The following is a 16,528-nucleotide window of genomic DNA, read 5'->3' on the forward strand; positions in this document are numbered from 1 at the left end:
ATTATTCAGCTTTTTTCTCACTCCAATTACTTAATCTGAACTTCAACATTCTTTGTCCACCTGGGCTCCACCCTCTAGACACTATGTAAATGCTGTTTCCACCATTCCACCTCCACCCACTGCCCCCCCCCCCCCCGCCCCCAAAAACTCTGCCCAAACACCATGTGTCGCTGGGACTTGAAACATTAAGATCAGAGAATTTCTACAGTGTTGGAAACAGGCCCTTCAGCCCAAAAAGTCTGCACTGACACTGATGTAGAATCCCTGACCACCAAAATCTACACAGCCCTGAACACAATGGGTAACTGGGCACAGCCAACCCACCTAGCCTGCACATCTTTGGCCTGTGGGAGGAAGCCAGAGAACCTGGGTGAAACCCACAGACACAAGGATGATGTGCAAACTCAACACAGTTTCCCAAGGATGGAATTGAACTCCAGGTTCCTGGTGCTGGGGCAGCAGGGCTAACCTCTGAGCCACTGGGGTGGGGGGACTGTAGATGACCATTTTAGTGGCCAACTTTTAGAATATGTTTAGGTTTTCAGTCATTTGAAGTAGTAAAGTGTGCTGAAATTTCCTGAAGTGGAATGCCTTGTCTGATTAGTAACTCAAAGTTAGCTATTTAGGAGATTCTTGACACTGCTCCAATTAGACCTTGAGGCAAGAAAGAGATAGCTGGAGCTAGCTATGAACTGATGCTGGGTGGGTTGGCGAATACAAACCTCAGTTGTCTACTTCTATCACTTAGTCCCTGCTGAGGTGTTATAGGAAGGGGGTTTTTGATGTGTGTGGGATACCTTTCATTAGACCAATGATTATTCAGAGAATAATCGTAAAAGCCATGATTCTCAATGTATAGTGAACTGCCAACTTTGATTTCCTTCTGTCTGTTCTGATTTTTCCCTTGCTACCTGTTTACACTGTAGATGTCAAACATTTTCTCTTTAATTTTCCAACTCCGCAGCTTGTAGCCATGGGCACTCTGCCTGAAACTACTTCTCTTGCTTCCATTCATAAATTCACTGAGATCTAACACACAGCTTTTTTAATCCTAATAGTTGTTAGATTCGGACCATACCTGTGATTCCTTGAAGCTGGAGAAATGGTTCCAGTATAAGATGCTGTTGGAATAGTGCGCCCCCCACCCCCCACCCCCCGCCATCAGTAGGGGATTTAGTCACATTGTTTACCCTGTCTAGCATCTATACAGTGGTATCAGTCTTTCACTCTTTCTACTGCTGGAAGATGAGAACTGTAGATCCCTGTTCATTGATATCAAATGTCTAAATTCTGTCAACAGAAACAGGAAATTCTCGGTCACTGATCTTGAACTTCTCTGTACAGAAACACTCTTCAGCCCATGATGTTGCTCTCACTTGCTTTGAGAAGCATTACCTTGCCCTAATCTCTTGCTTTTTTCCTCCCCAGACTCTGCACCAGATTATTTAAATCCAAATAATAATCAGCCCTCAATGTGCCTGCTGTGGGCAGTGCATTCCATACCCTAACTGCTGCTGGAAAGGTTCTTATTAACCCCTTGTTCTTTTGAGCATACTACTTTTAAGTGTGCACGCTTGAATAGAATAGTTTCACCTTAGCCAATCCACGTAGGCTGCTCTCACCTTGTGAAACCACTTACCCGATTGCTTTAAAAGGACATTCCCAGTTTCTCTGGCCAACAATGAGGCAACTCTACCTTGAAACAGAATTTCAGTAGGTTTATGAATTGGATTTAGGATATTGTTGTCACACTTGGTGAATTATTTTAGCACAATTGCTGTTGGTTGTCTTGGTGTGTGCTTGTCCAAATCACAGGAACTGGCCTGTGCTAAGCTTGCTTCCTAAACTGAAGAAGCAGTATGATGCATACTCCTGGCCAACATGAAAGGAATCCAATTTTACTGTTCTCCTTTATACTGGCTCTGATTTGGTGTTCTGGCTTCTAGTTGAATGTCTTTTCCCAAACTGCTCCTGCCAACTCCATTTCCTAAACTAGTCCCACTTGCCAGCTTTTGCTCCTCCTTCTAAACCTTTCCTGTTCATGCAGCTGTCCAAATGTCACTTAATTGTCTGTAACTGTGTGCATTTACCACATCCCCTGGCAGTTCATTCCATTTTACACCTCAACCTGTAGGGGAATGGCTCTTCAGTTCCCTCTTTCAAAATTCCCTCCCCTCACCTTCAACCTATGCCTTTTGGGTTTTTAATGGCCAACCCTACTGTGTGGTGTGGTTAGGGGGTGTGTACTCAACTAATCAAATGATCTATGCTCCTCACATTTTAAATAACCTCAAATTTTGCATGGGACAGGGGGAGCAGGGCAAGAAATCCCAGCCTCTTTCGGAAAAAAATTCCTGTTCTTGCAATATCCTTGGAAATACCTGGACAGTTGACATGAACTCTCCAACAATGGTACCATTTCATCTAGTTGAATCATCTACCTTGCTTAGGGGCTTCATCAGAATTACCAATATGGTGAAGAAGTAATAATTGATTTGCTAAAATGTGACCTTCTTATTTGGAAGCAAAGTAACTGATAGTGGGTAACTTAACCACTGGTATTATCTTCCAATGATCCAAAGTCAATTCCTGGCCTCACTCTTTCCACTCCCTCTGTTTGCAGTTCTCTTACTTTGACTGGGATGATGTTGCCCTGCGTCACTTTGCTGAGTTCTTCTAGGAGCAGTCCCATGAGGAACGGGAACACGCTGAGAAACTGATGGCTTTCCAGAATAAACGTGGGGGCCGAGTCCTCCTGCAGGACACCAAGGCTGGGTTGAATTATACCTATTTGGTTTCACTGGAATTTGTGACACTGGCAATTTTTGGAACAACTGGATTAATGCAGTGACTTTTATGCAATTTCATCCTTGCATCCCTCTTTCCTTTTGTGGATTTTTTCAATCTATTGAAACATCTCTCTTCCCTCCTCCAGAAGCCAGAGCAGGATGAGTGGGGCAATGGTCTAGAGGCAATGCAGAGAGCTCTGCAGATGGAGAAGGATGTGAGCCAGAGTCTGCTGGATCTGCACAAACTGGCCTCTGGCCACACGGACCCTCATGTGAGTTTCTGTGGGCTTTTGGAGAAGTTTCGTTGCAGAGTTCCATGGCAATAGAGTACAGGTCACGCTTTGATCTGACAACCAGCATGAGGGCTGTGTTGGCTAACAGGATATTAGCAACTAAATAGTTCACTGGTGGGATCTTGTCTTGCTTTGGGAGGTTATTGCCTTTTGGAAGGGCTAAGGCAGAGATATGGAGTTAACACGTTTAGGCCATTTTGCCTAAACAGCTTATTTAGGCTTTTAATGGACTGAATTGTTGTGGCCAGATCTGATTTTTGGGTTGTTTCCAGTAGCATGTGAACCTATTGGCTTCTCAGAATTGGAAGCTTGTCGCTAATCTCAATTTTCTGCTTTTGCTTCCAAAGTAGGAGAATTTTTGCAAAGGGCCGTTCCAATATAATTTCTGTATCCAGCATGGCTACATCTTGATTTATGGCTTGACCCCAAGTTTCTCTTTTTGCTTTCAACTACAGCATTTGCATTTTCATTTGGTGTTTTAGTTTGCCCAGTTGCAATATATCCAAAACAGACACCACGCATTTGGTCTAAACTGAAACTTGGGGTCGGGTCTGCTTGAACATACTGGGAGTGAGGCGTGATTGTTACGTTGTCCCGAACACTGTACCAAAATCAACTGCTCTGTTGCTTCAGTTCACAGGATGAAACCTTAAACTGTCAAGGGAAGCTGTTATGAAAATTATTTTCCCTCTTTCCCTTTCCAGCTGTGTGACTTCCTGGAGAGGCACTACTTGGATGAGCAAGTGAAGATGATCAAGAAGCTGGGAGATCACATCACCAACCTGAAGAGACTGGGAGCCCCTGACAATGGCATGGGAGAGTACCTGTTTGACAGGCTCACCCTGGGGGAGAGTGATTGAACTGACTGTTGGAAATGAGCTTGTTGTCATGTGTCTAAATGGAGACCTGTAGAGACTTCTCATTTTTGTAGAAGCAGCTCACTGTCCTGTACCAAGTGTAAATAAACTGCTCAATATTGGACTGTCTTACTTCCTTTTCTGGGTTAATGCTTGCTGTGAGCTGTGCTGTAGTTCAATCCTGTTTTGGTTCTGTTCCTGCTGATGGGAACATTTTCCCCACTGGGCTATGGGTTTCACTGTCTGGACCTAGTTGCCTCTGCCATAGTGAGCTGCTGCCTTGAGCCACCTTACCATCTTGTGTGGGTAGACCCACAATACCCTCTGTCAGAAGAGGTTAGCACTGACCCAGGAACAGTGAAGGGTCTGGAATGGCTCATGCTGCTATCTTAGCAAAAGGACCAACCAAGCAGAGGGTTTGAAACCATCAGGGAAACTGGTGGGTGATGGTGAAAGATGAGATTCCAGCAAATGAAACATAACCTGGAGGGGCATAGCCAAATACTAGCAAATGGGACAGATCAGCTTCCCTATATCTAGTGGGCATGGGTGAATGAGTCTGGGCCAGTTTCTGTAATGGGGGTGGTAGTATCAGAAGGTTAATTCCATCATGTTTACAGCTGTCAAACAGTGACTTGTTGTCCTTTTTTATATATGGTCCTTGGACTTTTATAAGGAGGGGAATGTGAACTGGTAAACATTTACGTTTTTCCTCATTTGAAGACATCAGCAGGCCAAAAAGTTCTCTCCTACAAGGCAGCCAAGCAAAGGCCTGTGCCATCCAACTCAACTGGAGAACATGAGCTGCTGCTTCTCAAAGACCAAACAGATTGGCATTCTGTCAGAGTTTCTGGTGTTGAAGGGTATTGCCATTCCTTCAGATCAGCAAATAAAATAAATGCTGGGCACTGTAGGTTTTTAACATTTGGATGTTAGGTAATCAACTTCAGGAGACCCAGCTTTAGTTTGGGTCATACTAAAAGAGTCGGGAAAGTGATTGATCAATTTGCAGGTAGTGTTTTTTTTTGAAAAAAGGTACGAAGTGACTTCACCAAAGCCACCCTATTGCAATTGATTATGGAACTCCATTATCTGTACATCCACCAAATCCTTTAATGTCAAATATCCATTCTGGGGGAAACCAACAGAATGTACTATTGATGCACACCTGGGTAAAGGAAACCAGTTCACAAATGTCACAATCCAGTGGCATCTGACAATGGTTGACCAGAACAACTATTCCAAACCTTAAATCAGACATGGCTCATTTTGCCCACTAAAGCACTGTCTGTCCTTTCAAGGTCCATCCAAGTTCTGTTCTATGTGGTAGCAAGGTGATGAGCTGGATGAACACAGCAGGCCAAGTAGCATCAGAGGAGCAGGAAGGCTGACATTTCGGGCCTTGAACCTTCTTCAGAAATGGGCAAGGGAAAGGGAAGGGTCTAATTGTCAGCTTTCCTGCTCCTCTGATGCTGCGCTTCGCCTGCTGTTTTCATCCAGCTCTATACCTTGTTATCGCAGATTCTCCAGCATCTGCAGTTCCTACTATTTCCACGTGAGCCGATTGGGTTCAAATCTGTTGGAAACCCAATAGCCCAGAGAAGCCTGAATTGTAACAAAAGACCATGTGAAGAAAGAAGCAATGCTAAAGGAGCTTAGAACAGGATGTCAGCCAGGATAGATTCCAACAACAAAAGGACAGCATCAGTGAGAACCTGCCAAGATATCTGCATCTTCTCTATTCAATTCTCAGAAGAACTACACTTAAACAAAACACAACTTCCTCAACTTGTGACAATAGCAAGGAATCATGGCCTTGTTTTCAACAGTACAAAAAAATCAAATAGGTTTGAACCAAATTAAGTTATTCAGTTGAATCTACTCATCAGCTATGACTTCATCCTACCAAAATAAATGATACACAGAAGATGCCTCTACAAGATAGAAATGACTTGCAAAGGTGTCTCAATTTCTTCAGCTTTCTCTGCCCACATGTTCTGAAATTGGCAACCACTCAGGAGTTCTCTGCAAAAACATATGGCAGAAAAATCCCCTGCATAATTTCAATCTCTCAAAAATGCTCCAATTCCAGTAAGTGTACACTTCCACATTTGTGTTATAATTTCCTGCAGCGTATTTATTTGGGTATTGACACGAGAAGAAAATGGTCCGTGGTTTGTGTTACACAGACAACCAGGGAGTAAGACATGAACACCACCTATTCCCACAGAGCCAGGCATCACAGACATTCATCAAAGCCTCTGGTGACCATTGAATGGCCACGTGATGTCCATTAGTTGGGACAAAGCCATTTGTGACAAAGGGACGTTCCCTGCTTCTCAGGTCCATTTTGACGAGGACATCTGTCAATCTCCAGATACATTTTCTGTTCAGGCAGGTCAACGGTGTCCATTGGTGGGGTCCCTCCTCAGGAGGGCTGTGTAACAATGTTGATTGTTGGTTCCTGATGTCACAGACTCCCTTATCTGGTCCATTAAACACAGAGTTAAAACAAAGTAAGCATCTCCTCACTGATTCTGAGATCAAACTGCTTAGAGTCACAGAGTCATACAGCACAGAGATAGACCCTTTGGTCCAACTCATCCAGGTATCTCAAACTGAGCTCATCCCATTTGCCTGCATTTGGCTCATGTCTCCTGTTGAGGAACAAACGAAACACCCTCCAAATACATTAAGACCATAACTCTTTTTCATTTTAAACGTAAGTGTAAGGCATTGGGTTCCAGATGAGATTTCACTGGTCTTACTATTGATTTTAAGCAAAACACACTTTATGTTTACACTAGGGTCAAAATGAAAAGAAAAGAAATGGCTTACTTTATGAAATGCATAACAGAATAATAGCTATAATAACAAATACTAATTAGCTGTTCCAATACAGTAACATCCCATAAACACACCCTTGGCAAAGGCAGATTCAGTGAAATAGATTGTCTCACATGCAATTCTAAAAGCCGGAGGAGAACCCCCAGCTTGTAGCTGTAACAGAGAGGAATAAGAGCTCCCACGGCCAGCTCAAAAACCTCAGCAACTGCTGAAAGGTAAAACTAAAAATCCTGGTTCAGTGGGATCTTGACAAAACACTCACCCACTTCACCCCCACCAAACCTCACTCGCCCACACCCCCAAGCACCTCAACTCAGGTCACTTTGATTGTTCCAACTGCAATAATAAACCTCAATGTGTCACGAGCTGGTTAATTTATTGGCTTTGAGCTGACTGTTCTCCACCTCTGTAGCAACCTTTCTTCATTAAAAATGTGGTCAAAATAGACATTTTTAAGCCATTATATCATCACACTCACTAAACCATTCCTATTCATGCACCTGTCCAAATATCTCCTAAACGGTGTAATCGTACCAGCCACTATCAATTCATCTGGCATTGCATTCCATACACGTGGGAAAAACTGCCCCTCAGGTCCCTTTTAGATCTTCTAGAATGAAACTAGCTGTAAACACTTGGGGTATCAGCGAAACACTTGAAGCAAAGAGAACCAGCTTTGGTCTGATGGTAAAAATTTGCTTCACCAGAAGTAACTTCAGATAATCACGTCGTTCCTGTACTAGGATAAATACTTTCTGAGCGAACGCTTCAGGAGGCAGTGGGACCTGAATGCAGAGTCTTCAGATCCAGTGGTATGGACATTACTACACCATATTCCCTTTTAAAATGACCAGCTAGTTTGGCCTATGTTGAGGGCCTATCACTCCAAAGGCACTTGAATAATCCAGACTAATTTCCCAAACCTCTCTATATTCCAAATCTCTGACTGGCTCGGGATCTCAGCCCTCTCCCCATAACACCCCCTCCTTTTTCATTGGTGCCTGGATTGATGGGATATTCCTGATTGGCTGTCAGCAATTGTCAGTGATCACCAGCAATGTCATTGCCTGGTTGAGTGCAGGATGTCCCAGGAGTATAAATAAAAGAGCTTGTGACTGAGAGGCTCAGTTCTAGAGCTGTCTAAGTGATAGTGAGCAGGAATAGTGAGGATGGCCTCCCAAGTGTGTCAGAACTACCACGAGGACTGTGAGGATGCTGTTAACAAGCAGATCAACCTGGAGCTCTATTCCTCCTATGTTTACCTCTCCATGGTGAGTGTTGTATCTGTGATTTAAATCTGAAAAGTTGGATTATTTTGCTTATAATGAAATGGCCTGTAACCAGATATTTCCCTGAGGCAAAGGCAACTAAAAAGCAACATTCCTGTGGAGTGTTTGTCACTTCCTGTGTTGATTCTAGTGCTGTGATTGGAATATGTTACCTCAGTTGACTTTTGACATTTAAAATGTTTTAAGTTTGTAGATCTTGTAATATAGTTTGAACCTCCTGGGAAGGAGGCCTTGTTGTAGTTCCCTCAGGAACAGAGGGCCTTGGTTGAGTGAGTGACCAATTGCATGTGTTATAACCTGTCCCTAGGACAGGTGGCTGCTTAAAATAAGTGTGAGGGTGTGCTGGTGTCCTTTATTGCCTGAACCAGCAGGCTTTTGTTAGATTATCTGCTCCTGAGATGTGATAACCATGTTTCTGAACAGGCCAATATAAGTATCAGTGAACTGGGATCCATCTTTAACTGAAGCCAAGCCTGGTTATAACTGATCTTTGTTCCAGTGAGTGTAGTTTTTATAGTGTCGTGACCTGGACACTGATGGCAAATAGAGCCAGAAAGGCTGATGTGGTGCAATGCAGCAAGATCTTCAGTTGATCCCAATATTTAACTTTTTCAGTCACAGTTCTAGACCTTCTCTTCAAAAAGTTTACTGATATATTAACTGTTATAGCTTTAGCAGCATAAAATTTAATGTAATTGAATTCCTTATGAATCTAAACCCCTTTGAGTCAGATCTTTAAGACAAATGGTAAAGGATAAGCAATCAAACTATTTGTGCTGTGTCCCACAGGCATAATGTTACTGGTGGTTCTAAGAATTTCCACTCAAGCAGTAATTTGTCTCTGAGCTGAGCATCTGAGAGCTGCTTGTGGAAAACTTTTGACAGGGAGCCTTCAAATCTCCAGTTTCCAAAAACCATTCTAATCAACCCAGTTCAGACTGTCTCCTCCTTTTGAGGTTCTAGTTGCTCTGCTTAAGCAGGAGGTCTCCAAGACTTGCTGGAACCAATTTTCAGGTATAAATGTCAACAGTTGTCAAGTTTCAATACTTATTTTTAAACACTTTCTTAGTGATCACGTGTCTTAAGAACCAACCTGGCCTTCTGAATAGGCAAACTTGTTTGGTCTAGTTACTCTAATACAAACTAATACCCACAGTCCAAAACCATCTTTAGTTCACAACTCCAAGTTTAAATTCTAGAGAATGACAAGTAAGGTTTCTAACAATATTCAAGTTTATCCTCACTGTAGGTGGAGGACTGTTTGTTTGTGTTTTGAACATTGCAATGAATGTTCTCAATGGGCTGGTCTATAGTCAATCTGGAACTGGGATCACTTTGTGGTCTTGCCTGAAGGATAGGTCTTCTACCAGATCTTGGGAGCCTGCCTTTCCCTGGAAATGGGACTGAAACATTCTGCCCCAAGTGGACAGATGCATGTTGGTAACACTGAGGATGTACTCTGGACCCAACCTGTGCATGTCACTTGTGACATGAAATATTAAAATATTAATAGAACTTACTGGCTAATCACAATTGATGCTTTTCCAAGTCATGACCAAAACGAACTACATGGGGGCCTTGACAAATAACCACTGCTACTTAAGTCTCTTCAAGGAGGGAACCTCAACTGTGCCATTTGAAGTGAGAATCCTGTTTTGCCCCACTTCTCTCCCCACAGGTCTCTTACTTTGACCGGGATGATGTTGCCCTGCATCACTTTGCTGAGTTCTTCAAGGAGCAGTCCCATGAGGAACAGGAACATGCTGAGAAACTGATGGCATTCCAGAATAAACGTGGAGGCCGGGTCCTCCTGCAGGACATCAAGGTTGGGGCTTAGTGTCTGTCTTGCAAGACTAGCAGTAATAGTGCTAGATATGGATTTGAAGCAATTAATTCTTCTGGTCGGGTAATGTTATATGCCACATGAATTCACTTTTAATGGATAAACTGACTTAAGCGTCTGCCTCTGCCCTCCAGAAGCCAGAGCAGGATGAGTGGGGCAATTGCCTGGATGCAATGCAGAGAGCTGTGCAGATGGAGAAGGATGTGAACCAAAGTCTGCTAGATCTGCACAAACTGGCCTCTGACCACATGGACCCTCATGTGAGTTTCTAAGCTCTTCAAGGAGTTTTCTTGCTTGTTTTGAAAGCAAGGCAGACACCCCTCTTTTACAGCAATACATTACCAAGAATTACAGGAAGGATAAATTTATTTCAAAACCTTGAAAGCAAATGATCGTTCTCTGCACTCTAACAGAAGTAAGATCTTTCTCTTCAACCTCACACTGTAACCAAAGCTAATTGCATCACCTGTGCACTTCACCCTCTAGTGACATCTGAAACAAAGCATCACTTTTTTCAAATGGCTTTTTGATCAGGTAGACTAATTTTGACTGTTTCTCCAGCTGTGACACTTCCTGGAGAGGCACTACTTGGACGAGCAAGTGAAGATGATCAAGAAGCTGGGAGATCACATCACCAACCTGAAGAGACTGGGAGCCCCTGACAATGGCATGGGAGAGTACCTGTTTGACAGGCTCACCCTGGGGGAGAGTGACTGAACCTACAGCAAGGATCAACATTCTCTACAAATGAGACTTTCTTCTGCAAATTTTTGTCCTGGGCTTGATTATGGAATGTACTAACAGCAATAAATACTATGGATTAGAATTAACATTTAACTCTTGATCTCAATGACTTGGAAAATCTCTACTCCCTATTTTCCAGGCAGAAAATAATCTCAAGGGATGCTTACCTGAATTAATGAAATAACCTTTCTTCCCAGTGTGATGGAAGGCTAGCAAGAATCTGCCTGTCTCAATGCCCACCAGGAGCTCAACCTTCTGGGGGAAGTCACAAAGTCAAAACTTCTTCACGTAGAAGGAACAATGCCACTGGTAATAGCATTCCCTCCTAACCTTCTGTCCAGTGGGCGCCACCACCCACCTTACACCCCCTGCCCAGCCCAACCAAAGAACTTCAGCTGTTTCTAAACTCAACTAGTCACATTAGTAACATGTAATTGTAGCTCACCTCTGCTCTGAAATGACAACTGTGGTCAACTTTTTTGTAAAGCTTGACACTTGACTACATACCCCACTCACCTATGTCAGAAATGTTAAAGATAATGACTAGGTATGGATCCAACTTAAAACATTGGCTTTTTTTTCAGGTGCCCATTGAAACCATTAAGTTAACCTAATAATGACAGGAACCTGTCCATGTGATACTGAAGTATCCAAATGTGGAGAAGTCATAACTGCCAACTGTCCAAATCAGAATTGTTGCATCAGACTCATAGCCAGGCCTAACCCTCTTACTGAAAGTGAGGACCTGCATCCAAAAGTAACACCCTTGGGTAAAGCTTAACTCAGCTGCAACGTCCCCTGGTTGAAACAAGTCAACACTTAGTTGAAACCTCAACGTGTGTCCTCCTCCAGAATCTTCAGGTAGTGGCAGGATCGAGGTCTGTGGGGCATTTGAAATCCACTGATCCCTTTCTGTATTTTGAGTGAGTGAATATGACATACAAAACAAAATATTTCACCTGAGCTAACAAGGTGTAGAGCTGGATGAACACAGCAGGCCAAGCAGCACCAGAGGAACAGGAAGGCTGATGTTTCTGCCCTAGACCCTTCTGTGGGAAGAAAAAAAAAATTGTCATTTCAGAGCAGAAGTGAGCTGAGAATTGCATCTTACTAATGTGACTAGCATCTACAATTCCTACCATCTGAAATATTTTACCCCCTCCTGACCCAAATATTTTTCTTGCCCATCTGTTTAACAAGTCAGTGGGGAAGGCTGTCTATTGTGTTAACCTGGTATTTAGGTGCTTTGTGCAGCTCTTTCAACCAGACATGCCCTCTCCCCGCGCTTATCTCCACCAGACATGCCCTCTCCCTGTGCTTATCTCCACTTCTTTCAATAACCAATACAAATGTTGATGGCAATTAGCCTGCATGGAAGGTGTGGACCTTCTGATATTAGCACTGATTCAGCCAAGTGAAGAGTATTCCATCGCACTCCTGAATGGTCTCACAGATGGGAAACAGGCTTTTGAGATGCACGAGTTGGGTTACTCGCTGTCAGATTCCTTGACCATAACCTGCTCTTGGAGTCTCTGAATTGATATGACTACTCCAGTTTAGTTTCTGGTTAGTGGTAATCCCAGGATGTTGATAGACACCACCTGCCAATCACACAGCTGATGCCATATGTAAGGACGAGGAAACACCACCACCCGTGAGTTCCGTCCAATCCCATGCACCATCACTGGATCATAATCCTGGAACACCTTCCCGGAAGGCACTGTGGGTGTGGCTAAATCAATTGACTGTATCAGTTCAAGGAGGCAGCTCACCACCACCTTCTGAAGGGCACCTAGGGATGGGCAATGAATGCTGGACGAGCCAGCACTGCCCATGCCTCATGAATAAATGAAAAAATTTTCTCAAAGACTCTTCATCAAAAATAAAATTTAGCATTTAATGTCAAGGGTAAAATATTGGGACACATGCAGATTTATAGAATGGGTGGAGAGGTTTATAGGATGTTCCCAATGATGAGAGGCTTCATTTTTCATTCAGTCACATCTTGCTCTGAGCAACCAGCTAGTTTGGGGTATGCACGGGATCTACTATTCCAAAAGCAATGATATCATTAAGGTTCATTTCCTCAACCTGTCCATCTTCCAGATCTCTGATTGGCTCCAGATCTCAGCCCCGCCCTCACAGTCTGCTCTGCTTTGTTCATTGGTGCCTGGGCACAAGGGTGATTCCTCATTGGCAATAAGGCATGGTCAATCATCATTCATGATGCCTGTTTCTGTTTGAGTGCAGGATATTCTAGGAGTGTAAATGCAAGACCTCAGAGAAGAGTGGTTCAGTTCCACAGTTGCCTAGGTGATAGTGAGCAGGAATAGTGAATATGGCCTCCCAAGTGTGTCAGAACTACCACAAGGATTGTGAGGATGCTGTTAACAAGCAGATCAACCTGGAGCTCTATTCCTCCTATGTTTACCTCTCCATGGTAAGGCTTAAGAGCTTGAGGTGTAATCTGAAGTTGTGACAAAATGGCTTGTGTAAGTTCTGGTGATCTCAGACATGGAATAATTGGAGTGAGTGGGATGATTTTATGGTGGCTGTTTTCTCACAGCTTGTTTTATGAAAACTGCTGTGTAACGGTAGTGTCCCTACCTCTGAACTAGCAGACTTGGTTTCAAGTTCCACATGCTCCAATGGTGTCAGAACAGGTCACTTATTACCTAAATAGTACTGAGCTGCTTATTGGGTTTTCCAGCCATGAACCTAGTTGTTCAAATTCACTCAAAGGTGTTACTGCTGTAGTTGTCAGATCTGCTTTAGATGGATGTGTGTGTGCATGTGACACCACGTCCTGGTGTTGAGGATTGCATCCTTCCTTCACTGGAAGAGTGGAGGCTTTGTATTCATCTGTCCAATGAATTAGACAGATTCTCATGAGTGCCCATTGCTCTGGAGTTGTTTGAAGTACTTTTCACTCTTTTTTTTCCTGTTTTGAATGTTGTAAGTGTTGCTAGAAAGTCATTTTCCACAATGTGTTCAACCATGGGTGGCATGGTGGGTCAATAGCTAAAACTGTTAACCCACTGTGCCAGGGACTGAGGTTTGATTCCACTCTCTGTCTGACTACATCTATCTTGTAGAGCTTCTGTGTTCTCACTATTTATTTGTTTCCTCACATAATCTGTACAGATTTTAGGTGGCTTGACAATGCTAAAATGTCCATGATGCCTAAGGATATTTATGTAATCTTACTGTTGGAAAAGTGAAGTTAAAAGGACACAACAGGGACCTAGTTCTGGGTGGGATGCATGTCAGAAGGCTTGAATGGTCTGAATGGCCTGTCCCACACTGCAGGGTCCCAATGATTCAGTGCAGCAGTGTCTTTCAATGATGGACCTAATGTGGGTGATCTGCCTGACTGAAAAGATTTTCCCCAAGGTGATAAAGGCATGTTGGGTTTCCTGAAAACAGGAGGTACCACATAGGCATAAATGTTAGTGGTGTTAGATTCTGGTCGTGGTCTGAAATCTAGTAAAATTGTGGTGATAATTGAAGGTCAGTTAGCTAAACTTGGGTTATCAGGGAGCAACTGAACTCAAATACATGCTGTTTAAATTTCTTTTCAAAACCATCTCCCCTGAAAATCTGGGATAGCATTTGGAGTTTTAAGATAATTCTTGCTTTCTCTACAGTCTGTTTACTTTGACCAATAAACAATTGCTTGGCTAAAATGTGAGCCCCTAATTGGAAGCAAAGTGACTGATTAGTGGGTAACTTAAACCACTGGTATTATCTTCCAATGATCCAAAGATGATTCCTGACCCCTCACTTTCCACTCCCTCTGTTTGCAGTTCTCTTACTTTGACCGGGATGATGTTGCCCTGTGTCACTTTGCTGAGTTCTTCAAGGACCAGTCCCATGAGGAACGGGAACATGCTGAGAACTGATGGCATTCCAGAATAAACGTGGAGGCCAAGTCTTCCTGCAGGACATCAAGGTGTGATTTTGTTTATTGTACCAATCTAGCAGTAATTCTGACCAATTTAATTCAATAGTCTATTACAGTAATTTGATGCATTCAAACTACATAAACTCACTTAAAAGTGATTGAAGCAAGTGAAGTATCTGCCTCTTCCCTCCCTCCAGAAGCCAGGGCAGGATGAGTGGGGCAATGGTCTGGAGGCAATGCAGAGAGCTCTGCAGATGGAGAAGGATGTGAACCAGAGTCTGCTGGATCTGCACAAACTCTCCTCTGGCAACATGGACCCTCATGTGAGTTCCTGATGACTTTAAATCTGTGCTTTTGGCTTAAATGGGCATGATCCTGTGCCTGTTATGCCCTCCATCACTATCTGAATTGTGAAGTGTTGTATGGGGATGGCTCAAGGTCTAGTGTTCCCAAGATCTGAGTACTTTTGAGATGCTCTTGGTCAATATTAATGATGTGACTTAACTGGCTGCTCTCAACATGGAATTGAAGCTCGAGGAAATTGTGATAACCAAATGTGGAGCTGGATGAACAGCAGGCCAAGCAGCATCAGGAGGAGCACAAAAGCTGACGTTTTCAGGCCCAGACCCTCTAGGCCTAGATTTGAGGGGTCTGGGCCTGAAATGCCAGCTTTTGTGCTCCTCCTGATGCTGCTTGGCCTGCTGTGTTCATTCAGCTCCACACTGTTATCACATTCTCCAGCATCTGCAGTTACAAATTCATCAAGAGATAATGGGATTTGTTGTTAAATGTAACTAGGTCCCTTTGCTTTCCAGCTGTATGACTTCCTGGAGAGGCACTACTTGGATGAGCAAGTGAAGATGATCAAGAAGCTGGGCGATCACATCATCAACCTGAAGAGACTGGGAGCCCCTGACAATGGCATGGGAGAGTACCTGTTTGACAGGCTCACCCTGGGGGAGAATGACTGAAGGAGCAAGCTTTGTAATTTCTGGTTAGAAATTGAAGGCCTCCATCAGCTCTCTTGTTCTAAAAACAGATGAGAATCGATCTTTTTTAAACAAAATATAATGGTATAAATTAACTACAATATTGTACTGTTTTATTACCTTAAATGCTCATACTTTCTGCAAGAACTATAGCAGACAATGACCAGCAACCTTTATTGTACTGCTTATAGCAAGACCTCTTTAATACATATCTGTTCCCTCTAAAAGACTTCTCAGCCAACCTGCCTTGCCTATTACCCATTGAACATGGCTGCAGCCATCAACGAAACAGCTTTGTGTCTATCAGGCTGGCTGTGGTGTTGCACTGTTTGAACTGAGCCTGTTATGACTCCCTGCATGTCGGTGCAGTTGACCAGGACAGGTGTCAACGGAATCAATTTTTGGTTCACATGGTCAGAATTTTAAAACTTACTAAATGTTTATCAACACAAGCAGCAAGTTAGCAGTTGGTGCAGGATCTAAGTTATCCATGAAGACTGATCCCACAAATTACTTGGGACAGATTACCCGTCCCACACCCTTTTGTCTTATGGTGCCTGGATGCCTGTCATTTCCAACTGGCTATCAGGCATCGTTAGTGATGCTCTCTAGTGGCATGCAACATGTCCTGGGAGTATAAATACAAGAACTTGTTGAGCTTTGCGCCAGGAAGACATGCCATTCAATGGAAATGTGACTCCTGTGACTGCAGTGTGGATTTATTAAAACATGTAATCCACGAAGCCTGGGAGTTTAGACAATCAGTGACTCCTAGATGCTCATTCACTTCATGTGGGTTCCACTTTTTAATAAAAATAGAACTATTAAAAATCCTTCATCCATATTTGGATAATTTCAGTTTAAATTTGAATCTAAGCTTTAGAATGGCACAGAATCCTAATGTTTTGGTTTTCCACATCTGAATTGCATGTAAAAGCTTAACCATGTATGAGTCGCTCCTTCCCGCAGTCCT

At 43.2% G+C, this 16,528-nt stretch overlaps 1 protein-coding gene and 1 pseudogene across 1 annotated transcript; both read left to right on the forward strand.

Moving 5' to 3' along the window:
* The first annotated feature begins 2,719 nt into the window (after positions 1-2,719).
* Positions 2,720-3,942, forward strand: LOC125447033 (ferritin, higher subunit-like). The gene is made up of 3 exons (XM_059640727.1): positions 2,720-2,770; positions 2,936-3,061; positions 3,787-3,942. The coding sequence occupies exons 1-3, from the start codon at positions 2,720-2,722 to the stop codon at positions 3,940-3,942; spliced, it is 333 nt and encodes a 110-aa protein (XP_059496710.1).
* A 4,013-nt stretch (positions 3,943-7,955) lies between these two features.
* On the forward strand, positions 7,956-10,635 carry LOC125447284 (ferritin heavy chain A-like; annotated as a pseudogene).
* Positions 10,636-16,528: the final 5,893 nt, after the last annotated feature.

Source organism: Stegostoma tigrinum, chromosome 38 (assembly GCF_030684315.1).
Source record: "Stegostoma tigrinum isolate sSteTig4 chromosome 38, sSteTig4.hap1, whole genome shotgun sequence".
Lineage (NCBI taxonomy): Eukaryota > Metazoa > Chordata > Chondrichthyes > Orectolobiformes > Stegostomatidae > Stegostoma > Stegostoma tigrinum.